Source organism: Crocodylus siamensis, chromosome 7 (genome assembly GCF_052110815.1).
Source record: "Crocodylus siamensis isolate JL-2025a chromosome 7, ASM5211081v1, whole genome shotgun sequence".
In the NCBI taxonomy this organism is placed as follows: domain Eukaryota; kingdom Metazoa; phylum Chordata; order Crocodylia; family Crocodylidae; genus Crocodylus; species Crocodylus siamensis.
In genome coordinates this window covers 5,154,921-5,182,764 of record NC_143401.1, presented here as the reverse complement: position 1 = coordinate 5,182,764, position 27,844 = coordinate 5,154,921, and the positions used below count along the sequence as shown (strand labels likewise).

The window sequence follows — 27,844 nt, the reverse complement described above, 5'->3', positions numbered from 1 at the left end:
GGTTTCTCTCTCACAGAGGACCTGGATTAAAACACGTGGGCCAGGCTGGTCTTTGCAAATAGGTATGGCTCTATAGGGGGTCATATAGCTTTATGAGTGTACAGAGTCCCAAATTTATACTGCAGAAATTGTTGCTTTCCTAAACACCTTGGGTGTTCTTCTTTTCTTTTATCATATGATATTGCAAATATCATAATGCTGGGGTAGTGAATTAAATAACCCACTTGCTAGCTGCCCCATTAGTCTGTGGAGCTCCCATACACCTTCTTCTAAGCTCTTCCCATTGCAAGGTGGCCCCAGGATTGATAATCTATACTCTGCCTCACCCTGCAACCCTTCTCCTCAGCCCCTCCTGTGTAGCTGGCCCTGCTTTTAAGCTACAGGTTTTTCAAACCAGCCTGATGTAGCACAGCTCACATTGGCGCAGTCAGGCCACAGACTGAGTGAGGCCTGGAGAGCTGGGCCAAGATTTTCAAAAATGGGGTCTTCAGGGTAGGCTCTGAAGACCACTTTTAGGCACCTAAGCAATGTGCTCAGCACCCCACAGCTCCCCGTGGCTTCCCTCTTCCTTTTGATAGTCTCATAATTCCCCTTGCCCTCCCCAGCTCTTGGCCCATTCAACCCAAAGAGCCAGTCTAAGGCCTGACAGTTCACAGAAGTCCAGGGGAATATCACAGGAGTAAGGTAGTGGGAACTTCTCACATATATACAGATTATTCAGACTGGGACAGTTCCCTGGATGCTTTCCTCTCTGTACCATTCATTGACCTTTTCAAAATGGTTACCCACAGCTCATCACCTTCCCCCTGGCTTTGCTGATACTAGTCAGTACAAAGCTGATCAGTTCTGAGCTTGCATACGTGGGAAGTTTGGGTCTTTAAAACTTTGCTTTTTATATCCAATTCAGGTTTAGGGCTGTCTTGGTGGTTTATGTTTTGTTGCTTCAGACCATTTGTTCTTTTAACAGTTCTATTATTTTAATGGAGCCTGAAGTGGGTTTTAGTAAATACAACAGTGGATGCTTGGGTGTGAGGCTGAAGGCCATATCTCACTCTTGACTTGCGATGTTTGTTGTCAGTGTATTAGCTGAACCTCTTTACAAAAATCATGGCTTTGCATATGGCTCACAGGCTTATAATAAGCCAGATAGTGACACTGATACAAGTTGATTAGGCCATGTTGCTTTAATAACCAGAGAAGGGTAAGGGTGTTTTCATCAATGTTACCTAGAAGGATTCAGAATATAGGATTTGCCACAGCAAATTAGGCAATTTGTTTGTTAAAACTGTTATCCTACCTCCTGCTGTACCAAATCAGAGCAGTTATCCAAATAATTCAGCATCATGCCTCTAACAGTGCCCCATGCCCAGAGGAAGATGAAATGCATTTTTTGCAAAATATGTCATGCTGTAGTTGGGAGAGTTGAGATTTCTCTTTTCGAGCATCTTGTGCAAATATTCATGCATGCAAACAAAGCAAGCGAGCTGACTCAGGGGACGTGAGCTGCCTTTGCCATAGACGGGTTACAGACCTGCCCACATGAACAACACCACGACAATGATGAGAATTTCCCCTGCTCGAAGCTGGTCCTTCTTCCCCATCTCCTTCATCGTCACCTCATCTGCCCAGGGGGAGAGAAAGACAATGAAAGCCAACCATGCAGTGAAGTCAGTCAGACTCTGCCTACTCTCTTCACACACTCCTTCCTTCCCAACCCACAGATCTCTGGTGATCAATGCTGAGTGGCTGCAAACCAGAAATCCCCTTTGTAGACTTGGAAGAATAAACCCAACTGGCTGCAGGAAAATTCCCCATTGCTCACCTGTTTATCTCTGGGCCCCCGCCTGCACTAGGAGTGTATGAAGTTCAAAGGTTATCCAAACTTTCAGTGAGATGTAGTGTCTCCATTCTGCTCCTTGGTTTGGCATTTGTTGGAGTGTCTATCACCATAATGTCTAAGCTGTGTGTGTTCCAGCCATCACTGGCATTCCTACCACCCCAGCTGTGGATTTATGCCCTTCACATAGTCTTTTCTAGTAGAACTGAGGAATACAGGAAAGATTAGTCCGTCATAGGGCACAGTGCGCCTCCCTGACCTCGAAGCACAAAGAAGAGCATCACTCAGGCCCCCTGGGAAGTAGGCAGTGCTTCTCTCCATGCTTTCAGATGAGCAGCAGTTCGGTGGTTATAGGCACCAAAACACTGCAGCAGGATGAGCCAGGAACTCACTGCATGCTCTGAGTCCTGGCTGAAAGGCCTGTTCAGGGCCTTAAGGAGTCATCAAGGACCCTCTCAGACATGGACTTCTTTAACTCTCCTGCTTGCTAGAGTGCCTTGATGATGTGAAGCATCAGTTTGACTTGCATTTATGCGACCCGAAATGGCCGGATGTTTTTCCAGAAGGAAAAATGAAGGCTCTTTTCTGCTTGGACTTAAAGATTGGGCAGACGCTTGACATGTCAGGAAATGGGATCTCTTCTCTGCTGACTTTGAATCCAAGCAGAGGAAGTATGAGTAAGTCTCAGGGCCTCATCTCAATACCACGGTGGCAGTCCCAGGGCTTCTAACTCAAACCGAGTGCAGTGCCTGACCAGGAATTTCCCCTGGCATCCTTCGCTTGCTAGGCTGATTGGCAATCTCCTCCTGGATGCCAGCCCTGAAAACACCTTCCCCATCTCCTGTGCCTCTTCTGCTACAACCCAGATAAAAGAAGAGTGGAGAGTCAAGGTTTGGCAGCACGATTAAGATTCTGGCATTGTTCCACCGAGACAGCCAGCTTGCTGCGGGCAGCGGGTTCTGTACTAACGATGGGATCACACGAGGGCCTGGCCCTGCCTAGACATTAGTACAGTCTTATTCTGAAGTGACCTGTAGCTCGTGTGAGCTGGATTCTCCTGCACTTACTAGGGGTCTGTCTACACTGCAGTTAGGCTGCCAGCTTTAAATAAGCAAGCTCACATACTGACATAGGTAGGGTTTGAAACCCCACCATCTCCACTGCAGTGGTGAGAGGAAAATCAAGTCCCAAATGCTTTTAGTTCAGCTATTCTTGTTTGGAAATGCATCAGTCCCCCCTCTCCATAGCTCCCCCTCACCCCACCTGGGCAGCCAAGGGGGCCACAGAAGGCCTCGGTTATACTTGCCTTTATTTTTTGAGGCCAGCTTCTCAGCTTCTCTGGGAGTCTTGAAGAGCACGGGCTCGCTAGCCGGGCTCTGGCCTTGGATGCTGATGGACTGGACGTGCACGATGTACTCGGTGTCTTCCTCCAGGTCCCAGAGGGCACAGGAGCGTGTGGTGGTGTTCAGCTCCTGGATGAAGCGCATCATGCGCACGTCCTTCTTCTGCAAGCCCGAGGCAGGAAAGCCCATGAGATCAGGGGGAGGGCTCTGTCTCTGGGGCATGGCAGATCCCATGCTGCCTGCACCCTTTCCATTCTCCTTGGGAGCGACCGAGGGAAGCAGGGCCCCAGAGTGAGAGACAGGGCAAAACTGAGAGTGACCTGAAGGGGATATTTCAGCCCGGCACCAAGCCCAACGCGAGGCCAAGGCACCACCTCTAACTTAGTCCTGACAGGAGTCTTAACCAGGCAAATTTAATCCCAAAAGAGTGAGACAACAGGTCCCTCAGCCTGGTTTTTAGAGACGGGGTTTGCATGCAGGTCCTCACTGCTCCATCCCTAGAGGCACTCGTACACGCTGGGCATAGCCATTGCTGAGGTCTGCTAGGGCTGGCAGGGCACAGTCGCTGCTTGGGGAAGAGGCGCCTGGGAACCGCGATGGTGCTGCAGGGTAATAGCCTGCTCCTGCCCTCACTGAAGGCAGCAGCAAAGCTCCCAGCACCTCCAGGCCCCACAGTTTTTCCCTTTCATGCCTCAAGCTGGTTTTCTTGCCACAACACATAGCTGAGTGGTGGTGAGCCAGCGGGATGAGGCCCAAGGTTGGAGAAGGGGAGGAACTGTCCTGTTGCGCCTCGCGCGGGGAGGGAGCTTCCTCCCTGAGGAAGACTTAGCTTTACTTGTACGTGCACTTAATGTAAGTGCCAAGTGCTGGATCGGTCCCTGGAAGCTGAAGCCTCCTGCCTATTAACGACACCACTGTAGCATGAGCTACATGAGCCCAGCCAGCGCTCACTTCTGAGACTCCTTCCTGGTGATGTGCCCAGCCCCTTTCCTACAGGGATGGGGAGTTCGGCTCCCCTGGTTTCCTGCTGGACATCCTAGTTAGAAGGGTGCTGGCGGTGCGGGATCCACTAAACCACCTCGCACAGGCATCTGGTGGTATTACCTTATCTTGCTCCCTGCAGCCACCCTGTCCAAGATGCATTCCCAGGGGGGATGAGATGAGATAAGGCAAGAAAAGAGGGTGATTCTGCGCCAGCTTCTTAAGGGCCTTGCAAGAGCTGCAGGCAAGGTGGTGGGCTTAAATTCAGAGGTTGCCCTCGTCTCTGCCAGCCCCTAAGCCCAGGGAAGTGGTGGGGTAGAGAAGAGGGGGGCCCGGCAGAGGTGAAACGGGGCAGCAATGATGAGGATACCTGCTGGGAGATTGCAAATCCAATGACGACTTCATCCTCCAGAACATCCCAGGTCACAACAGCTGAGTTGGCCTTCAGATGCTTGACTGTAACATTGACTGGAGCAGAGGGGCTATCTGCAAGGGCAAGAAAGCATAAGCTTTATCAGGAAAAAGGCATTGCTACAGGTGGGGAAGGGGCTAGTGAGAGGCAGAGGGCATTTGCCTTGCAGAGGCAGATACAATCTCCTGCTGTAGGATTTAACCCCATTCAGCCAGTGACCCTCAGAAAGGAGGAGTCTGTATATGGCTTTCATATGTGTGGCTGCAGACCTGTGGAGCTCCACCCAAGCCCTGGGAAGGTCTCTAGCTTCTCCTCCCCACCTAGATGATTAGGATTGGCATTAAACCTGCCCGTGTGACATTTTTAACCCTTTGAGACTGTATGTGAAACCTCTCAGCCCCAGCGCACCATCCCATCCTCTCTTTCTCACACATGGCTCCCTGTCTCCCGCTGCAGCGAGGCGCGGGGCATACCCCACACCTCCCAGGATGAGAACTTTCCGCGGAGCTTCGGAAATGCTGGCGCCCTCTTTAAAACTGCAGGTGCCGTAAGCAGGGGCATGTTTACTTCATGTTGATCTTATTTTTATTCCTGCCTTGTGGCTAACACGAACTCTCTGCCTGACCGTGCCACCAGGCCAAGAAGAAACAGTGATTTAGTAATTATTTATGATCTGTTAATTATGTATTAGCCCCTTTATTTTAATTGCACGTGGCTGTGAGGCTGCTGGGCTGACTGGGGAGAAGCTGGTTGCTCTGAGAAGTTCAAAGCAAAGGATTTCTTGAATATCCCTCCCCACTTACAGTGTGCTGTGAGGGCATCAGAGCACCACTGCACGGGGGACAAGGGGCTGTATGGAAGTACCAGAGGGGCTGTAGACCCCAAGTGAATGGGAGCCCTTGGGTGAGGACTCTCAGGTGCAAGGAGACACAAGAGCTCAGAAAACCTCCACTGCTTCTCATTCATTAGCTGCAGGCAGTGAATTCCCAGTCCTGTTTTGAGGCTCCTACCTTCCTGAATCATATAGGGGCCTAGGCATCCACTTTTCATATGGATTCCACTCCAGGGACCAAAATATAAGGCAGTGAAGCAGCTGAAATAGGCATCCCCCACTTCCAAGGGTGGAAATACACCAAGATTAACAATCCTGCCTACAGCCTCCTGCCTCTTCAGAGACCCTGGTGCTACAGCAAGCCTCAGCCTTCTGCATCACCGCCTTGTAGCCAGCTCCAGCCCCTTGAGCGAAGCAGGAAACAGCCAGGTTCAAATGGGAAAATCTGCAAGCGACTTCACTCCCAGCGAACGTCCTCAAGGAGAAAACAGGACTGGCAGCTTTCTAGCACGTGGCCAGTGTGTTTTTGAAACCTTGCTGTGTAGTGCCCCCGTGCCCCCATCCCAACAACACTGTTTCAAGCCATCAGAGTGGCCAGTGCCAGCATATGTGATCATGCTTTAAAAGTATGAGAGAGGATGAGGCTGTGAGGCATGAGGGCTGGACAAGACTTTCAGGCCCAGATGAACTCAGCCCACAGTCCTTTAGGGAGGAATGAAAGGCAACAGAAGAGTCCCTGGCCCAGATGGCTGCAATTGCAGAAGACTGGAGCAGTGATGTAACTCAGGGCATTGGCTAATGATTGAACACTCAAAGCCTTTATAAAGGAAGAGCCTTTCACCTGATCCAGTCAGTCTCCACCATCTTTTTGGCGGCATATGTAAAATGAGTCAGAGGTCTCACTCCCCTTCCTAAAGGATGCCAAACACCCCCATCAACATTGTCACTAAGTCCCTCCCTGGCTGTCCCAGCAGAGAGGTCAAGAAAAGATAGACCAAGGGGTCAAAACTCCCTTCTGCTGCCCAGCACCGGTCCTACTCCGGCCTCAGTTGTTGGAGCACTACACTTGCTCTACTTGCTGGGGTACAAACGGAGGACTTTGATCTGCCCATCTGTACCTTCTGTCATTACCAAACCCACTTGAAAAGCCTACAGGCAAGACAGAGTAGGGTCTAATTTTAGTAAGGGGCAGTCAGCAGAGATTCATACAAGGACGTCTGTGAGTCATGCCTCCTGAATTTGCGAGAACATATGGAGGGCATGGCAGAGCTGAGAGATGGGAGGCCCGGCAGTCTCCAGCTGCAGCCCAACAGCCTTGCATCAAGCCGGGCATGCAGCGCTTCCTGAAGTACATCTGTACTATTAAAGCCCGGCCTGCTGCGCTCTCCTGGAGGTTGTCGAGGGAAGTTGCTGCAGCACAGACTGATTTATGGAGCCTGGGATAGGGAAGACTATTGAGTAAGGTGAATTATTGTTTTAGTAAGAGAAAGCAGTGTGTGTCAGTACAGGCACATCCAGAGATGGAGAGAGAGGTATACGCAGGTGGCACCTAGGCTGGCATCTGCATCTCTGTAGTTTAGCAGGGGCATTCGTGATCTTGAGGAAAGCTTCTTGGCAAAAATGCCTCCATTTGCTATTGCCATAAAGTGAGGGGGAGTCGGGAAGAGACAGCAGGTACAGAGAAGCAGCACAAACACCTTCAACCCGAGCAGGTGAGACAAGACTGGGGCTGAGTGGTGGTAGGGAAGCGTGCTTAGGTTGCAGACCAGTCTGATTCACAGAGACTGGAACCAATAGAGCAGGAGTCTCATAGGAGAGAAATCAGGTGAGGAAGAGGGTCGAGGATACTTCACTAAGCCTGTCTGCACAGGAGAGACCCAGAGAGGGAGAGTCAGAATGAAGGGAAGATGCTCACCAATCCAACACAATGGGTCTAAGCCTGCTCTCTCCTCACACCTCTGTAAATCAGGAGTCATTCCAAATCAGTAGTGTTGGACCAGCATAGCATGGGTGGGAGAGGAGAATCAGCCCCACGGAGAATCAGCCCCACCCAGCCTTTGACAGAAATAGAAAGCAAGGGCCACGAGTTTCCCATTCACAGAACTGAGCGAACAATTTGCAGCTATATATGTGTTCAGTAAATGCGGCCTCTTTGTCAGCTCCTGGAAGATCCGTGAACAGATTGTGGTTTCCTCCAATCTGTTCATCATCCAGATTTATCCCATGAACTTTTAACTCTCGAGGGTCCATCCCAGTTCTTTGCAGTTCCAGTAGATTGTGGCTGGATAGACTGGATCCAGTTTCTGTCGCAGACTAAATTTGTCCTTTACGTTAAAAGAGGCTGACTGATGCACACCATACCAGCTATGAGTCCCATGGGCAGGTCAGTTGGTTATAGGTGGACATTTGGGGAAACAAAGGACCCCCACCCGACTTCAAGGATCACCCTGGCCTATGCCTCTGGTTTCTGTTCCTCAGTGGGCTGAGAAGTCGGTGAGCATTTCCACCATGAACGCACAGACACCCAAATCTAGCTGCAAGGTCCCTTTAACACTTGAGTGTGCAGCTCCAGAATCTGGCTTGCGGTACACGCTGGTGCCAGTAAAGCTCAAACTGTTCCCAAAAGGGAGCACAGAAGGGGTGGTGTACATCCAAAGGGAGCTCGTTCCAACGCGCAGGCGGGGATCTGGGGGACGTTCTGTGCAGTCGGCACCTGGCCCTGTTCGCACACACTTCTTCCCCATGCCCCAGCCGTGGTGCCTCAGGCTTTCGGTCAATAATCAACCCGTGTGCTCCCGGGCGTGTGAATCAGCAGTTTAACTTCATTCCAGCCCAAGGGCTGTGACCCCATCAGAGCACCGTCTCTGGTGGCATTTGGGTTTGATACGTGCATGCACAGGAAAAATCATTCCTTTCTCTCTGCCCGTGGTACTCACAGTCCCTTTTGTTCAGTGAGGTGGAAGTCACACCAGTGATGACCAGGGAGCTGCTGCTTTGACAGAAGCCATGATTTCTCTCTTGTTTCCTTCCAACAGGGAGCTTTCACAGGGTGGACCCCAGCCCAGCAAGGTCTGGATGCTGCGTGTACCAGCCAGACCTCACTCCTCCAGGCCCTGGGCCTTTTCAGCAGCAGCAGGTCATAGCCTTTTCCATGCAGCAAGGAGGCAGAAGCAGTGAAGATTACCATTAATCCCCTCTTAATGCTGAGAACTCCTTCTAGCCTCTCATTAAATGCTCTGCTGATTATTAATGGCCTTTCTTTTTTTTTTTTAAGAGAGAAAATGCTTTCCAGCTTTGGACTGATCAGTCCCTGGCTTTTCGTCTTCCAAACAGCAGTTCCTGCCATCAAGGGCAGGAGGTCTGTGGGGCAGGAAACCTACCGTTTTCCTGTTGTGTTGATAGTCTCATGGGGGGTCATATTATAACACTTGCTGGCAGGTTTGTCAGCCCATGATCACCCAGTATCTCTCTTAGTGAGGGAGACTGAAAGCACAAATAATACGTAGAGTACTTTGTCTGATACCTGCCTGATCCATAGCCAGAGCCACTGCTGCCTCAACCTTACCTTTTAGGTAATGCCTGCTCATATATACCCCTTAGTATTATCTGTGCCTAACAGCCAACCTATTAAGCTATTCACTAGTGGTGCTAGAGCCAGTACCGTAATACAGTACCGTCCACTCCTAATAGCTTCTGTCTAGTAGATTTGATCTATATCCAACAGCCTTTCCATAGCTAATATCGTGTGTATATTTAATGCCATATATAGTGTGCAGTATCTAATCTGTTCTTAGAACCTGTAGTTCCCTAATACTGTAAATATTCCTAATCCCCCACGTATAAGTGATACAGTGAAGCTGATATAAGAGATCATCCTTGTTAGCTAATGTCTTGCCTTAAGAACATCTTAAACAAAAAGAGAGCAGTAGTGCTCCATTAGACTGATTTCTCCTGGTCCACTGGGTGGCTGCTTAAAAAGGTACCTGACCCACGCAGTGCTCTAAGACCGGGATCCAGACAGATCTATCTGTTTTCCAGCTTGGCCACTACAGCAGGTTTCAGAGATATTCTTTATTCTCTCCTCTGCCTTGAGAGGAGAGATGCCTTTCATCAACTTCAGTCATCCCCCTAGGCCAGTTCCCTGAAAGCTTTCTCCTCTCAGTGTCCAATTCATTTATCCCTGAGCCCTTACCAGTTTCCATTCCATCTCACTCTGTCAGCTGCTTCCTGTAGGATCGCCTCTTCCTTATGCCTATGCAATTTCCTCAAGCCCCTGCTGCTGGGGTCTTAGAGTGGGATTTGCAACAGCTCCCAAGTGTCTTTAGAGCCAGAGTCTCACTGAAAATCAATGAAGCTTGTTCTCCTAAGTCATTTTCCAAATCCCACCCCAAATCTCCTGCCACTTGTCACTGGCTTCCTTGGAGGAAGACACCCAGGTATCTTTTAGTCTCAGACCAAAGATTAGATGTGGATGGTTTTTTTTTTTTTACAATGTTGGCTGAGAAAGAAAGAAATGAAAGTCACTGTCTAGGTAAAGGCCCAGGGAATCATGTGTGCTTTCTGTGAGAGGAGCTTTCAGAATCAGGACACCTGATTGTGGAAATTCACAAGCCTGCAGCAAGTGCCTGCAGCAAGGGGTGCTCCTGTGTGCATAAGTGCAAAGGGGGCGCTTGTGTGAGTGTGCACAAGGGGCGTTCCTGTGTGCATGAGCATGCAAAAGGGATGTTTGTGTATGTGTGAGTGTGCAGAGGAGACATTTGTGTGTGTGTAAGAGTGCAAAGGGGCATTCATATATGTATGAGTGTGTAAAAGAATCTACACAGTATCAGCCTCTCTAAGAGAACCTGACTCTTTCACCTAGGATCAGGGTTAAAGTATTTGGAGGACCTTCTGGCATCCAACTGCAGAAGGGAGTGGGCTCCAAGAGAGTCAAGTAGATATAAACTAACTACTCCGTTATGTTCCCTTGGAACTTCAGTGGGCATTTGTATGCCCATTGCATAGCTGGAGAAATTGAGGCAGGATAATGAGGTGCCATTGGTCACAATGGGAGTCCATGCCAGGAGCTCAGGGGATTCTGGCCTGTCTCAGGACACGCTCACTGTTGCTCTGGCTCTTTCTTTGGAAGCGATTCTGAGTTTGCAGCTCTCCCCGACCAGCCTTTCCCGTGTAGCTGGGAGTGAAAGTCAGTCTCATTCCCCTTTGCTTTGTAAGTGGCAGGAGAGAGTCATTAAAGTACACAGAAGCAAGGCTCTGCAGTAATGTTACCTCCTTTGAGGCCAGCTCCACAGGCTGCATACTCTCTTCAGGAAGTGGAGCTGGTGTTTGAGCCCCTTTCTGGGTTGGTCTCTAGGTCAGAGGTACCAAGGGCAGAAACTGCCCATGCAATCTATTCGCTTTATGTTCAACTCCTTCAGAAGCAGCACTTGAAAGGAGCTGGAGAACAGGGAAGTTGCTCCCTACGCTGACATGGCTGTACTGGGACCATGGGTATTCTCATATCCCTCAGCCGATTCTGCAAGCTGCTTCGTTTCTGCTGCGAGGGGCAAGTTCTCCAGAGCCTCCAGGAAGGGGGTGCCTAGGTCACTACTGGGGCTCGGGAGTGGACTGATCTGTCCCACTGCCACTTTCCTTGGGCCCGGGCGGTACCAGCCAGCTACATGGCCTTTCCCTGGAGAAGCAGTAAATGTCAGGATTAAATCACAGTGCCTTTTTGTTCCCTCTGCTGTGACCTTTCCAGAGGAAGCAAGAGGCATAAGAACATGACCTGCAGGGCAAAGACCTGTTGTTAAGCTCCTGAACAACATTCTCTTGGAGCCCACCCCCTCCGCTTTCTTGGGCTGCAGGGGTCCTTTCTGTCTGAAAAAGAGAAGTATATGTGAAAGGACTTGTTTGGCTCCCTCTCAGATCCCTTTCTCTGCGCTGCCAGCAGGATTTTCTTCCACAGGTCTAATTGCTTGTTGACTTAGAACATATTTTGCAAGGGCTGAAGCAGCTTTCAGCCTTCCAGAGTGATTTAATGACCCAGGCCTGAAGGGGAGTGGGAAGAAGTACGGACCCACCACTGCCATTCAGGCTCTGAGTCACGCGGGGGAAATGGGTGCTGTTTGCTATGAGCTGATGGTGTCAAAACCAAACCCCACTGGTGGTTCTACAGTGCTCCCAAGGAGTCAGTTAGGCTGCCTCCCTGTCATAAAAATGCTCTAGTAATGGGGCAAACCCCATGGCTCCTACTCACCAACTTGGCATGGTGCGAGGAGGGTACACGCAAAGGCAGAAAGCCGGAGTCCCACTGAGGACTGAGACTCTCTGTGATACACAGACACTGCAAAGGAACTGGGTTCTCTTCCTAACAGGCCAGCGTGGGATCCCCCTGAAGCAACCCCTCATCTGTACTAGGTCACACCTGCATGGGTGTGCAACCTAGCCGCTTCCCTGTCACCCTTGCCCCACTCTCGTCAACTGAATAGCATTCAGCCACAGGAGAGACTCTGCCCCTCAGACTTTAATCCCACAAGTCTCCCTTTGGAGTACATGGGAATACCGACTGCCAGGTCATCATGAGCATAGCACCCAGGATCATCCTTCTCCAGCATTGGTTTAATAGGCCTCAAGATGGCTAAATCCTAGAGAGAGGCAGAGATAGGGCTTGGGTTGGGTTTTAAGACTGTACACCCAGGGCCAGATCACCGTCACGGCCCTTTTTATGTCCCACTTTGCAGGCCGCCCCTTATCTGTGTACTATGAGAGAGATGCTCTGAGAGAGATGCTCTTCTAGAGACCAAGGGACAATTAGTTTATCACCCAAGAGACAGAACAAGCTGATAGTGATAAAACTGCTGGTCCTTCCTGATAGACCAAGGGACTCCTCTGCCCTCCTATATTTACATGGTGAGAAAGGAGCAATGTGTCTCTAATTAGCTTTACACCTCACTTCTTAATGCCTAACACGGGGATAGTTTCCCCACACGTTTTCCCAGCTGGACGCCAGCTCTGGACTCACTTGTCTCCGAGCTGTAGCAGCTCCCCTTTGATTCCCCTCTGTTTGATGTGGATACAGATTGTTGGCTCGGAGATCCTGTACCAGCCCCGTTAACCATTTTCATATCAAACTGCAGGTTTTGTTCCAATTAGATGATTCAAACCCTAAGCTCCCGGGGGGGAAATGCTAACAAATTATTTGGCAAAAGAAGTTAATTTGTTCACAGCCTGGAATTCAGCAAGTCCAAAGCACATGGGGTGGTTTATGTGACCAGAATCATCTGCTGCCTAACCCAGGAAGGGGAAAAAAAATCTATCTGCTCTTATTCCCTCTCCAGAGACCCCTTTATCTTTCCTGTGCAAATCCTCTAGCCAGCTGTCACTGCAGAGAATACCTCAGCCTCCAGGAACTGTATCACCTGCAGAAGATGGTGTTTGAGAGAGGGTTGCCTTGTAGCCCACAGTTCAAGTTACAGAATGAAAGGCTCTGGGTGCTATTCCTACCCCAGCCCATTTAAGCACCATGCGTCGCACAGGGTCAGAGTCACACCTGGGTCCAGCTATTCAGAAAAGCTCAGTTTTTCTCTAGCCATCTAAATAAAGGTTGGATGTTTCAAGGTGCTCGGCAGTCACCATTGTGACCGTCACAGCTGTGTTTTCCCACAGAGGTCAGTGCTTACTATATGCCAAGTCCTTTGGGAAGTCGAGGCCTAAATGTGGGGTGCCTCTGAAAATGCTCAGTGCCTCAGTTTTTCCCATCCATGAAATGGGGATAATGCAACATTCCTCTTCAGGGTGGGCTGTGGTGAACCATTGAGTTTGTAAAATGCATTGAAATGGAGACGGGCAGAGTATTATGTGAAACAGTGAAGAAAATCACTCTGGTTTGGCACTTGGGCAGCACTAGTAACAATCTGCTCCTTTGTGCTACTTTTACTCAGAGGAGCTAATTGGTTTTCTTTGCAGAGGTGATGGAAGAACACAGTTCTTAGCACTTAAGACAGAAATCGCTCTGAGAGCACAGCAGATGCTCTGTGATACGATTGAACAGCAGCACCAAAGGCAGAGGTGGATGGAGACCCTGTGTCCTACAAAGCTGAGATGTTCAAAGATACCTAGAGGATTAGGATAGACAGTTCTCACTCAATTTACTGGGAAAGGACCATCTATCAGGCTCTCTGAAAGTCCCAGCCTAAGGATTCATGGTATCTCTTTGTGGAATATTTTCTCAGTTCACCTGTCATGCCCAGTAAAGAGACTTTTATGTCAGTAGTGTCTTGGGGTAGACAAGAAACGCTGATGTGGCACACAGGGGGCCTCTTGCATGAATCTGGTTTGAAGCTGCTCCTGAAATACAAATACTAAATAATGCTAATTACATATTACTCTAAGTGAACCAACCTAATCCACTGCAATTTAAACCCGAGCCGGACACAATGCTAGAAGATGCACTGCAGGGAATATTCCAACCCCGAGCCCCAAAGGTTTGGACTGGTCCCAGTAGGTATTTTCAGCCTCTAGTCTCCAGGCTTTTCCCAGTAATAGAGCCGGGGCTCCCATTCTTCCAGGCCCTTGGGATTTTTCATCCTATTTTTATACTGTCACAATTCAGTGCTTCTTATCAACAACACTTCCTGACATGGGACAGACATTAGCCAATGAACCTTCATCACTTCCCTGAGACAGGTCCGATTTATGGTCGTGGCTTGACAAACGGGGAAAATAGGACACAGATAAATGACCAGCCCAGGGTCACAGTGGGTGACTGTCAGAGTCATGGGGAGAACTCAGCGAGTTCCTGGCTCTTGTTCCCATGACCAGTCTACTAGACAGCACCATCTGATCCCAGCAGTTTTTCCTTCCCAAGTGCAGGGGGGCTGGACCCAATGATCTGTAAGGTCCCTTCCGGCCCCTAACAACTATGAAACTATGAAACCTCACTAGATTCTGCTGGACCCAGCTCGGTATTGATCTTACTAGGGCTGTGTTTGATCTGTGCGCTGTGTGCATCCCATTTAGAAATGTAGCTGTACAGAGCAGTAAATGATTATTCTGCAGCTGTTGGGCATCAGTGTTTGATACACTCTCAGGGTCTTTTCGATGTAGTCCCAACCAGACTACACTCTGGGCTTCACTGTGCACATTGGAGTTGAGTTCCCGGTGAATGTAGGCTTTTAACTTAACTGTACTCGTGTCAGACTTTATTTGGGACTCTGGGCACTTTATGGATGAGGAGGTTTTTGTTTAACAGTACTAAAAGAGCAGATTAAATTTAGCATCAGTACAGGTGGGCACACAGCTCCCCTGAAGACAATATGTGGCAGTGGTGAATTCTCTGTCTTGTGCATGCATGTGCATGGAAGAGAGGAGGATTAACCTGTGTGCGAGCTTCTTCCTCTGTGAAATGAGTCTCCATTTTTCCCCCATGACCGTTCTCTGAAGGAGGTGGCATTTGGAACAGGCTACTGCAACCTTGTCGGTTTTATATGGTGAGTTCCCTCCTGAGAGGCTGACACAGGTTAGAAACCTCCACACTTCAATTAAATATCATTTCTGCCAAATGCAGGAATCAGTAAAGCCCTTATGGAGCCTCTCAGCTGACTGGGAAGCTCTAAGGCCATAGTGAGGTGGGAACAGGCTCTGGTGGGTTGTTTGCCATATGTAATCTGATGTGTCAGGCTGGCTGTTGTTTTCTAGTGCATTCCTCCTTTGGCTTCTCACTTCTGTCTCTGATTAGGAGCCCGATCCTGCCACACGTTGAGTCCCCAGAGTCCTCATGGGCATCAGTGCAACTGATGGTCCTTGGCACCTCATATAATAACCAGTGCCTTTGGTTTCATCTCTTTTCCCCCCTTTGCCCTTGGACTGCACAGGGATAGCTGAGCACAGAGCCTGGTACCACGAGAATAGGAAAAGCCTAATATGAGGAATAGCTAAAGAGCACTAAGGATAGCCTGGAAAAGCTGGCAGCATTGAGCTGCCTTGGAGCAGGAGCTCACCAGATGTTTGGGGCCTGTTTTTGCCAGTGGATGTGGCAGCAGCAGCGAGTTCATGTAAAAAGTAGAAGTGCCCAGCTCCTTGAATTTAGGGGACCTGGAGCTCAAAGCAGCTCCGCGAGGTCAGTGGAGATGTCACCCTTGATTTCTGTGGGATTTCTGTTTCCGGCTGCCTGATGCCCCCGGGGAAGTTTCCCCTCTGCTTCCCGGGAATGAATCTGACAGGATGTGCTATGCGGAGCAGATTGCAGGAGAACTATTTGCACCCAGAGCTTGCAGTGGCTTTGGCCTATTTCGAGGCCTTTCATTATCTTTGCATACATCCCCCTGCTGCTCCAGCCGCCCATAATGGCAGCCCTGCGACTCTGTGTTCTGCACAGCTCACTTCCCTCTTTCACCACTTCTGACTGACGGGGAGAGGGCCGACAGCAGCTCGGGGACTCACAGTCCAGGCAAAGCAGGCCATGCAGGCTCCAGGCCGAGCGCTATTATACAGCTAAATCATATTTTAGACCCACCAAATGGCTTCAGTGTTTTCTCCGCGATCCCCCGGAGCAGGCTTCTATAGAAATTAGTTGGAGGGCTCTGCTAATGTGATTGCCAGTGTGAACCCAAGAGCCATCCAACAGCATTACAGGTTAGAAGCTATTACACAACCACCTTTCCCTTCCACACTGTCCTCCTTTCCCAGCCATCTCTGCATTGCTCCTCTTACTGCAACCAAACAGAAAACACACACAACTATATGCGTGGTAGGGGCCCAGCCCCAGACTCACACTGAACGAGCAGGCAGCATTTGCAGTAGGCCTCTTTTGCTAAGGAAGAAGGGTTTAAATAGTCAGTGCAGCCTCAAGCCTACTTTGAAAATGCCCTGCCTGAACTCGGCACAAGGGGCAGGTGTTTCTGTGTCTAAGTGCACCACCGGGGCCTGCTGGGGCATTGCCACAATCCTATCTCCACAGGATCTGGCCCATACAGGAGCTGAGATTTTGATAATTGCCTCAACCCCAAAAGATCTCCTTTGGATCAGGCAGACAGGTGCTTCTTCCTCTTTGCTGGGGAGCACCCGTGCTTTCAGCAGGGTTGTGCTTTCTGACGAGTGTTGGAACCCAAGGGCTCCCTTGACCGAGCACGTGCCAAATCCACTAGTAAGCTCACACAAGCCTGACCCTTCTCCAGCACCTTCAATGCGGGGATCTCAAAGCACTTTGCTGCGTTAATGAGTTTATCCTTGTAAGCCTCCTGCACGGCAGGGACGTGCCATTACCCTCATTTCATCGAGATGCAGAAGCTACAAGGAAGAACCGTCTTATGGTGAAGGCATTGGACTGGGGGTCGGGACACGTGGCTTTGATTCTGTGCACTGCCGCCGACTCCCTGTGCGACCTTGCCTAACTCATGCCATCCCCGCACTCTTCTGTTTCCTTTCTGGAAAATGGGGGTAATGACACTTCCTTCCTAACACGGCAGTTGTGAGAAGGAGCTCATCTGTGTTTGCAGAGCACTCAGACACAATGGTGACAGGAGTCAGCTAAATAAAAGGATGGCACAGAGGGGTAGTGACTTCCCCAAGGTCACACAATGAGACACTAGCAGAGCTGGGGACAGGACCTAGGAATCCTGCCTGCCAGTTCTCTCTAACCATTAGACAGTGCTGCTATGTTTATGTATCTACCCATCCCACCAACGTCTCCCAGACACTTTGCAGGATACAAACAATGACTAAAACACACTGTTAAAACAAAGACACAAAAGCCAATTAGAGCCAGAATCAAACCCCTTATTTCCTCCCAGTGAGCTGATTCTGAGGTGACTCAAGGATATGGATAAAGGAGAGCTTGTCCTAGTTTGTGAGAAATCAGGCAGGGTATTACAATTGCAAATGCCTTTATTGTGCTGTGTCCATTACCCATCGTGTCATTCATTTAGGAATATTTGAATGAATCGCCCCATCTTCCAGGCTTCAGTTTAGGAAGTGGCTAGGCCAGGATTTCTGTGTCTTTTGGGACTTGAACACCAACCAGGGACAATTCTGTCAAAGCCAAAAGCACATTTTTGGGATCACTTCTGCCCCTGTGCAAATAGAACAAGGATTATCCCCTAACCGGGCTGGATCCGTTATAGGAAGGTCCACTTCCCAGACCTGGACGTCACCACTGACTGGGTACAGTACTCTGAAATGCAAGATATTCTTGCAGTCAGCATTTGCAAATCAAGGCAGCTGTTTCAACAACATCTCAAAGCCATCTTACCTGTGCTCTAATGAATGAGCGAGGTGGACTTTCATGCGTCCTTTGATTCTGTCTGGGCTTGTAATGATCTTTTCTAAACGTAACCGTGTGCTTTATGGGCAGCCCATGTCAGAACCTGCAGAGCACTTACAGCCCTAGGCTGGGCTCTTGGGTAAAAAGCGTGGTAGCCGTGTGAAGAGGGGGCTGTATCTGAGGACATACGTTTTAAAATTAGAGCTAAGTATACGGTGACCTCTGTCTTTCAGAAAGCTTCTCCCTCAATGTCCCAAAGGAACTGGCCACTAGAAACATCTCAGAAAAAAGGGACCCAGTTATACTGTGGCCATGAGCCCAGCAAGTAGGCAACATGCTCTTCTGACATAGGTGTCTGCTCTCTGAAGCCCACAGGCTCCATGTGCAAGTTGGTGTGTACAGAGGGAAGAGGAGTGGGGGGAACCGCTGTAGTTCAACTGCCGCGACCTGAGCAGGGTGCAGCTGGCTTCACTTTGTCTGTTAATATCTAGACTGCGAACAGGAGAAGGCCCCTTTATCAGGGGAGATGAGAGTCTGCCTTTTCAAGGCCCTTGCCAGCGAGTGCCCGGAGAACGTCCGGCACTACGCTGTCCCTCACGGCGGCCGCTTTCGCGCCACACCGGCCTTCTCCGAGCCGCCTTTCCCCCAGACGGATGGATGCCTTGGGCACCCGACTCGAGACACCTGAAGGAGGTCTGATTCCCAGCCAGCAAGCCCGGGTCCCTGGAAGGTGTCACAAGCCAGCCTCCAAAACCGCTAGTCACTTCTGAAAAGCCAGCCCCTGCCTCGAACTGCCCAAAAACAAAGTCCCAGCCAGCGATGACGGGAAACTATTCCCCCTGCAAGCAGATCGCGCAGCCTCCCCCTTGCCCCCACACCAGGGCGCACGCCGGGGAGGGGGCGACTCCGGACACGGCGCGGCGCGGCGCGGCTTCCCTCCGCGTCCCCGGCCCCGGCCCCGGCCCCGGCCCCGCCGGCCCGGCGCCGCGAAGTTCCGCTCCGGCGCTCGCGCCTCTGCCGGCGCCCGGCGAGGCCCGGCCCGGGGCCGCCGCTTACCTGCTTCCACCAGGAAGAGGCTGGCGTAGCTGAAGCAGAAGAGCAGCGAGGCGTTGATGTAGATGAGGCAGTGATCCATCCTCCAGGGCAGGCGCATACTGCGCGCACATGGGAAGCGCGGCGGCGGCCCCTGCGGCACCCCGGCTCAGCGCCGCGGACAGCTGCCGGGCGCGGCGGCGGCTCGGCGGCGGCGGCGGGCGGGGGGCGGCGCTGGCCGGGCGCGGGGGCTCGGCGGCGCGGAGGCGGGAGCCATGGGCTCGAGCGCGGCTCCGGCTCCGGCCGCTGCTGCAGAGCGGGGACGTGCTGCCCGGCCGCCGCCGCCGCCGCCGCCGCCGGCTCCATGCGCGGCCGCAGCCTCCTCCCACCCGCGGCCCCCGCCCGCTGCCCGGCTCGGGGAGCCTCGCCCTGCCGCTGCCCCCGCCAGCGGGCGCGAGGCTCCTAAACCACTGCGCCTCGGAGGCAGAGCGCGGTTTGGGGGCCCTGGCTTGGGCTGGGGGCAGCGGTGGGGTAACTGCCAGTGCCCGCCCCCCGCAACCTGGAGTCGCGGTGAGGGCAGCGGCCCCCCGCCGCCGTGCCCATCCTCCGAGCCGAGCCCAGGACGGGCTTTGCGGCACGAGCGGAAAGGGCTGCTCTGCGGTTCCTGAAAACTTTATGGCAGCTCTTCTGTCCGTGCCGCCACAGGCCCCGGCAAACCCCCCGGGCCCGCCAGGGACAAAGCTCCGGCAAACTCTGCTTAGCGAGTTTAAACTTCCCCCAGTAGACGCCGGAGGACGTGGCTCTAAGAGGGCAGCGAGCTATGACTGCACACAGAGGGGACCCTTCCCCGCCGGCCAGTCGGCACAGGGGCTCAGCTGGCCCAGGGCTGAGATCCCGCCTGAGGTGCGGCTTGTCACCTTGAGGATGCTTTCCGCTGCTGGTGAGGCGCACAATTAATGGATCTGGTGTACGGCAAACGTCTGCCAACACCAGCCTCATGACGCACCCTCACGCAGGCATCTCCATGCTGATCTTAACGGCAGGCCTGGCCTTGGGCAGCGTGGGTGCCTTGACTGGGCACTGGTCTGAATTAAGACGAGGTCTACACACGGGCCTGGTGGGTGAAATCCCTGTCTCTGCGCCCGCTCTCTGCCCCTCCTGGTCATCGGTTTGATCTATCCAGAATATCAGGCCTCTCTTTGGTCAGCGCCTCGTGCGAGGGGCCTGGCTCTCCATTCGGGTACTACAAACCCACATCTGTTAGTGATAACACTGCATGCCTCACACATAGCGCCAAACCAATCCCAGGTGAAACTCCACCAACTCCATGCACCAGTCTGGCTCATTGTGGTCACCGGCTCGGCTGCTGCAGTGGGATTTTCTCCCTCCTCCCCGTGCTGTCAGGAGTTGGATGCAAAATGCCCTAGCAACTACTGATGCTTGGTGGCCTCGACATCTTATTATCAAGGATTAACTTAGCCAGTGCAAGTGGCTGGGCTCTAAATTCCAGGTAATGAGTATTAGATGAGCCTGTAGAATTAGATGCGCATTTAGGTTAATTAAGCTGGCAGCCTTCTGAGTTATGGCAACTAGTTGAAGGGAGCAGAGGCAATTTTCCAGCCTTGGATATGGGCTGTCAGCAGTATGTCAGTGAAGAGGAGGACCAGCTCTTGGCAGGCATGGCCAGCCCCATAGCAGCCTTCGGAGGCTGACAAAAATGAATCCTGCAGGTTCTGTCAGCCTCATCCGCCGAGCCTGACAAAGAGATGTGGTGCCAGGAGCAGCGGGCATCCTGGGAAGGGCGGGCACAGAGAGAGGCTTTCATAGGCACGCTCCCCTGCAGGCTTCAGGCCACCACGGCATAGCTGTGTCCTCAGGTCCAGGTGGGCAAGTGTCAGCAAATGGAGCAGCCTGCAGAGTTACATAAAGTGCCTCCCTAGTCGGCCTCCATCTTACTGCCGAGTTGCAGCTTGCAGAGACTACAGGTCCCACCATGCAGTGCTCTGCCTTGAGCACTGCATGCTGGACCGTGCAGGCTCTGCTGCCCAGCCGGGTGGGCAGTGGCCATCGGCGGTTCTTGTGTTTGGCTGGAGAGCATTGCTCAAGGCAATACCTTGGCAAGCTAAACACAACCCTCCAGCTCCTGGCTAGTTGTCAGTGTAGCCACTAGGGGTTACCAGGTCACTTGCTGGGCTAGCTGCTTGTCTTAGCTACATCAGCCTGACTAGTGATTTCAGTGAATTCTCACAGGAGTAACAGGGGGAAGAACTGGGCCCTAAGAAATCAAGACATGCTCATGTTTTTGCTGCTTTCTTTCTGGTGCATCCTTTCAAAGTGAAAGTGAGACGTACCAGGAACGGCAGAGCCATGGAAGATGCGAAAGGCAGAAGATAGGGTGTTGCCCATTGCCATGTCGCATCAGTATTCATTATTTGGAAAGCCCCAGCTGATCAGTACCCCATTGTCCAGGGTAGCATCCATGCATTTAGTCAGAGACAGTCCTGTTCCAAAGGCCCTGCCTCTAGGAAGCATTATTACTTTTTCTTCAGGGCTGCAGAACGGAGGCCCGGAGACTCAGGATGTCTCTGGCAGGGCCAGGGAGTGAACCCGAGCTCCCTGAGTCCTAGACCCATGTCTTAGTCACAAAACCATCTTTTCTCAGTTTGAAGCAATCACTCCAGAGGTCCAGTCCAAGCCCTGAGCATGTGTTAGCTCACACGTGCTGAGTGAATCTTGCCTAGCACTGCATCTCCACAGCAAACAGCCTTCACAGCCCCTCCTCCCTGGGAGATCTGGGTTTTTCATGAACCAAGTCTCTCTACACATGAACTGTTTGTGAATGAGCCTAACCCAGAAGGATCTTTCATCTCAGCAAAAGAAACCTAGCTCCCTCTACACTTCTCCCATCTGATTCACAGCCGGGCAGAGGTGTCTGTCTCCTTGCAGCCACACCAGAGCTGATTGCTCTACAATTAAATGGCTCACAGCTCTTTCATCTCCTGGGCTGGCAGCAGATTAACGTGTCTGCGCTCCAGACAGAAGGTGTGAGGCAATGGGAGTGGGGGGAGGGAGTGTACAGTACACCGGGGCGGGCTGGGGTGCTGTGCTGCTCTTGGAGCGGTAATGATCTTGGAAGGAGTTTTGTCCCTTACTCACATCAGCAGAAGCTGCGGGGCCTCGGTTCCCTTCAGCAGCAACCTCTGAGTGGATGGATGGCTCATTGCAAATCTTCCCCCATAATTCCCTGCTCCTTATATTCTACCTGCCCCCATCTTGGCCCCAGCCCTGGGCGCCAGGGTTGGCAGGTCATGGAGGGTACCTTGCAACATGCATTCCAGGAAATCCACAGCCACACAAGAAGGTCCGTGCTGTCATTCTGCACCCCCTTCAAGAGCCAGACACCTTCCTCAAAAGCTAAAGGAGAATCTCCACTGCCTGTCAGCAATACAAGGCCTGTGACACACACCTGAGCAGTTTGCAGTCCATCCAAGAGGGGGCAACAGAACATGCACAGGTACACATGCATGCACAAGGACATGCATTCACATATACACACCCCACACATGTGCTCACTTCAATATTATTCTACAAAGACTTCTGTAAGCCTCATCATCTTGCATCTTCTTGTTCCTCTCTCATGAGGGCAAGAGGAAAAGAGTGCCCAGACCTGTTGTGCTCCTTGCTGACTCCATGTTCTCCACCCAGCTCCCTGCTTTGTCACAGAAGGACTTGCAAAAGCACGCCATTAGCTACCTCCCATGTCAATGTGTCATGGCAACAACTAAAAGCCCAGCCCAAACCTTCTCAATTAGCACCGACAATTAAAACTTAAAACCGATTTTGGTCAGGCAACACAATGTATTTCCAGCGCTTCTGACAGGTTCAGCTCGGCAGCCCACGCACTGCCTTTCTTCAGGCACAATTACAAATTCAGTATTAATTGCAAATGTTTCATTTGGTTTCATGTGATTGTCAGACAAAGGAGCTGTGTGACAGCTAAGCCAGCTGGAAGCCTGGTGTTGATGTAGCTGTGGTAGGGTGCATAGGGCACCTGCCACCTGAAGGGGAGAAGTAGCCTGGGAAGCAGCCGGAGGTGGCAAGGTGGGGCTAACAAGAGCCTCACTTGGTTTGAGAAAGGGCTGGCCTTGAGATATATAACTCAAGCCCTGGGAGGAGCCAGAAGTAAGATCCTGGAGGCTGTTCAGGGAATATTGTCTCAGCAGGAGGGCTGCAGCTCCTAAATGCCAACACAGAGAGTACAGCCAGCAGCAGTCTGGAGGTTTGGAAAGCAACTAAGCAGTGAAGGAGATTCCTGGGGACCCAGTGAGGGGTCTGGATCCCAGAGGGGGGCTGAATGTGTGAGATCAGGGAGGGCCCAGAGCCCAGAGGGGCTGAGTGAGATGGGGTGCACATCAAGGAGTGATAGCACCTGTGGCATGGGGTGTAGCGGAGGGGTGGATCGGAGCCACACAATTAGCCTGTATGATGATGACTGCAGACATCCCGTGGTCATGTGAGTGAAATCAAGTTGGGAAGCCCTGGGGCAACCTCCTTTATGTAAATAACAATGTAAATCAAGCTATGACAGGAGAGAGAGGGGTGACCACCCAAAGAGAGAGAGGGCTGGAGGGATTCAGGGGGCTTCACACCCACCCTGGGAAGGTGCCCTGCTGCAGTGGCAATGGACAAGCGGGTCTCAGTCTAGTATGTTGAGGCATGGAAAACTCAGAATTGCGTAGGGCCGAGAATGGTTGAGGACCTGGTCCAAGTTGGAGTGCTCATGAGACAGCAAGCCAACCCTCTGCTGGCATTTGGAGGGGGTATGGTGATTTGTGAGGAAGAGGAACAATAACAACTTTCAATGACATCATCCGGGGAAGGGCCTTAACTTCAACTGTTTCTTTCTCTGCTTCCTAATCCAGATTATTTCGTGTGGATGGATGCTAACAGCAGCCACAGGGTCAGTCAGAACCCTGCAAACCCCTGCAGAGTTGTAAGGATATGACCTTAAGAAGCTGGAGCAGGTCCTGAGGACCCAATCCAGACAGGTGTTTGAGCATGATTTCGTCCTGGACTGATAGGTGATCTGCAGCAGGCAGAGACATACTCAGGACACTTCTTGAACTGGGGCCCTGAGAAGTCATCAGTGAGGGTAAGGCCCACAGAATGGGTCTGAAGAAAGCACGTGCCGCACTGATGGGATTCCTTAGCAGTGAGGGCATGGCAGGGGGTGGAGGGGGAGGTAGGTCTTGTAGGTCATTTGGGCGAACAGTTGCTCAGCGGACCAGATTCCAGCCGTATCACCCGAGCAGCCCAGAGTTGAGTGGCCTCAGAGCATAAGCCAACCTCTGCAGGGAGGGGAGTGACTATATTTGCTCCTGGGTGGTCACCTATGGCCCTCTTGCCTGGAGCCCGGCTGCATAAGGTCAACCCAGAGGGCCTCCACATGGGACCTTTCACGTCAAGGCTCCCATGGTGGGCCTCCCAGAGGCAGAGGGTGCAGGGGATGTTTGCGGGGACTCCTCTGCCCCTTAAAGAGTGGGAAGGCTTCCAGTCCATGGCAATACAGTGTTTCAGAGAGGCTCAGCTGGGAGCTTGCAGAGTGGCCCCAGCAGTTTGCTGGAGCAGCTGACAGGTAGGCCTGACAGTCAGGACAGCTGCCAGGGCGGCTGGTGGAGCTCGGCTGTCACATCCTTCAGAGAGACGGGTCACCAGAAGGCTCGTACCCACCCCGAATTCCTCCTCCCACCCGCCCACCCATCTGCTGGGGCTGGGGCCCCCGCCAGAGCTGGAGTCGCTGTTCTGCCTCCCTTGGCTAGCGGATGCTCCTCCTCCAAAGCTGTTCTCTGGCTGCTGAAAGGCCTCATCCAAGCACTTCTTTCCTGCTGGGCTGACGGGTCCCAGCCTCTGAGCGAGAGGCTCAAATTCATCCCCGGCATAACCCCAGCACAGAGATGGGTGCATAAAGTCAGGGATGAATTTGCTTCAGTCACTGCCTCCTCTGCCCCCTGCCTCCCCACTCCTCCATCCCTTATCCCTGGACGGGAGCTGAACGCTTAGCAGTGGGCAGGGGGAGCTCTGCGGGGATTGCCCCAACACTGGAGCAAGCAGGGGACTCGGTCTTTCTTCTGTGTACTTCTTCACCTGGGCTTGGGGAAAATGTTCCTTTCCCAAAAGACTGGCTCTGAGCGTGGTGGGTTTCTCCTGCCCCAGACAGCTCTGGGCCAGTGTCCTTAGGAGCCAAGCGCAAGTACAGGCATGAGTGGAAGGGAGACCAAAACCTAATTCTTCCACATCAGCCCCCATCCTCAGGTCTTACAAGGCTTTGCAAGACCTCCACTGGGTTAATATTACAGTATTGCCCTTTCACTGACAGGTACAGAAAGAGGGAAAGCGTGCCCAAGAGCAAAGACACAGCCTACACCCAAGAGCAAAGAGGCAGTCAGCATGACAGAGCTCTGGAATTCCTGTCCTGTGCGTGAAGCACTAGACTGCTTCTCCTCCGCCCCAGGGAAGGCGTCAGGGGCTGGAGACTTAACCCTAAGGGAGTCATCGCTGGGCCTGATGTTAAGAGGTGCTGACAGTGCTCAGCACCCCTGGGAACCAGGCCCGGCCCTTCCTTATGGCTCTTTCTGCTACGTGGGCAGTGGCAGAACCTGAGCCCAGAGTCACTTTCTGCACCTCTTTCCCTTGCCAGGGCCGGGGCTGCCCTGCACCTGCTTGGAGCCACTTCGGCACCAGCTGAGACCATTTCATTTTGACGGTGGAAAGGACTCTGTTCCAGCTGGAAGACAATTACGGCCTTTCCCCGTTTGGCTCAGGCTGCCTCCCACCCAGAACATTAAGGAGATGAATGTAGCGCAGAGAGGAGCCGCAGTTAGTAGCAGCCTGTCCAAGGATCTATGTCCGAATCTCTATTAGACCAATGGGTGCCACAGCCTCTTTCTAAATCCTTCTGCAGGTTTATCTGAGGCACAAAACCAAGTGAGGGGTGATAGGTGCCTGCTCGGACCAAGAACCAAAGGAGGGCATTTCGAAAGCTGCAGGTGCAAGCCTAGGTGGGTGCTGCAGGATGGGACTTAGGGGTATTTGCAGACTACATGGAGGAATTTATGCCTCACTCCTCACCTCTGCCCAGCACGGCTAGCTCCTCCTTTTCACAAAGTTTAAATTCTGCAGCAGAAAGCAAATAAGAACCCCTCCCAACCTGGCACCACGTAGGCCAAAGGGAGGCAGGTTCAGCAACAGGTCTTATCTGTGATGTTGGCTGGCCCAGGCACAAAAAGAGGACACCGACCCAGACACACTTCCCAAGGCAGCTCCACACACATGTGCACTCCCTTTCTGTCTGAGCCTTTGGAGCAGAGCAGAAGCCTGGATGGGTGGATGGGAATTGGTGACCACTCATTCCTGGGAGCTCTCTGAAAGAGAAGATGCTCCAAAGACAGCGAGCAGGCTCCGCCACCCCAGTCGGCGAGGAAGCAGCCTGTGGCCACGAGACTGATCGCTCCGACTCACAGTGCAACGAGACAGAATTAATCGAGACCTGAAGGCTGCCTCCTCAGTGAAGTGGGGTGAATAGGACCGATATGCACAACTGGCAGCTCTCACACTGCTCCTGGCAGCCGTTTTATGGTAATGGGAGGGAGAAGCAGAAGTAATTAGCAGGCGTCTGACACCAAGAGAATTAAATGCTCCAGCCTTTTCCCCTCTAGTCTCGCTTAATGCTTAAGACTCTGCAAGACATGCCAGGCCAAGAGCATGGCAAGAGAAAGGGCCCCCAGTAGCCCTCTGTTCACTGCAAATGTGTCCACAGCCAGCACTGCCTGTACACGTGCCGTCAGTGCACACCCACCCTGCACATGCACCCTGCGAATACATATTCATTGTGCACACTTGTTCTCCCAGTAGATACTCACTGTGCACAAGTGCACTGCTAGTGCACACGTGCCCTGCCTATATGCACTCGTTGTGTATATGCCCCCTGCCCATGCACACCCACTCTGAGCACTCTGCCACCACACAGCTACATGTATGCTTTGCCCATATACATCAGCACGCATACTAGCATTCCATACAAACCAAGCCCCGTTCTCCCCGCTGCAGCATGCATTTGTGCACACACATGCAGACCCCATCCATGCTGCACACACATGCATCAGTGCCCCTTTGGGCATACCTGGCCTATACCCACATATCTTACATGCACACACCCCTCGCGGGCACCCTGTGTGCGTGTGCGTGCATTGCCTGTATCCACGTGCCCATGGCTAGCGAGCGACACTTACCAGGCACCGGCTCCAACGTGGCCGTGGAATGGAATGAACCTCCACAGAGCCCCGACAGGCAGAGGACAGCTCTCCCCACACGTCACTGCCTACATGTAGCCACCCCCACCCCCCACTACAGGCCTGGGAAAGCCCAGGCTGACTGACCGTGAGGCCTTGCAACTAGTGGAGCATGAGTGAGCTGTGCCCCAGCATATCAGCTGCCATGGGCACCTCCATCCCTCCAAAACTGCTGGAAAAAGAGCTGCCAGGAGGGTCTGCCCCACCTTGAGAAGAGGGAAAGGAAAAAGCTAGAGCACTTATGATGTCCCTAGGCAGGGGCTGGCCACCTGTTATTAATGGCCACAGCAGTTATGCTACATTTAACCCAGACTTAAACGGAGGCCAGCGTTTCTCCCCCACATAGCAGCACCTGGGAGATGAACCAGATTAGAGGCAGAGGTCCCCATAGCTCCTCCAGGCTCCTCCAGCCATCTCTTTTGCTGGCTGTGCAGAGCTGGGGGCAAGCAAAGGGCTGAGACCAGACAGAAAGGAAGCCCCGGTGCTCCCCACCCAGACTCACCTCCCTGCTGCCTGGGCTGTGACGCACCGACGGTATGGCATGGCTGCCTACGCAGCAGAGAAGCAAGGCGGTCTGCCTCTGTCTCCATTTCTTGACCCCGGGGCAGGTCCCTGTATTGAGGGTGGGGCAGCTGATTTGTACCATAAGCTGGATTTCCTCTCTCCCAGGGCCACGGCCTGTGGTGACTCCATCCTGCTGGGTGCCCCCCTCCCCACACGCCCCAGCTGCCGTTGCTTCCAATGGAAAGTGGCACCCTGCACGGCGGCTGCCCCTCCCCTGCACCTGCCAGGGGCCTCCTGGCTGGGGCAGTGCCTGG

General features: G+C 52.3%; 1 protein-coding gene across 2 annotated transcripts in view; it reads right to left on the bottom strand.

The window, feature by feature from the left end:
* FNDC5 (fibronectin type III domain containing 5) overlaps nt 1-27,638 on the bottom strand; it is a 40,147-nt gene extending 12,509 nt beyond the window's left edge. The window contains exons 1-4 of one of the 2 annotated variants that reach the window (XM_090057290.1): nt 27,529-27,638; nt 4,532-4,647; nt 3,144-3,342; nt 1,532-1,621 (exon numbers count right to left, since the gene is read on the bottom strand). In XM_090057290.1, the coding sequence (XP_089913416.1) occupies nt 1,532-1,621; nt 3,144-3,342; nt 4,532-4,647; nt 27,529-27,616 (493 nt within the window). In that variant the 5' untranslated portion in view covers nt 27,617-27,638. Of the gene's footprint in view, nt 1-1,531; nt 1,622-3,143; nt 3,343-4,531; nt 4,648-18,702; nt 19,048-27,528 lie in introns of those variants that run through there. The other variant, XM_090057289.1, reaches the window with a different exon arrangement.
* Between the last annotated feature and the right edge of the window lie 206 nt (nt 27,639-27,844).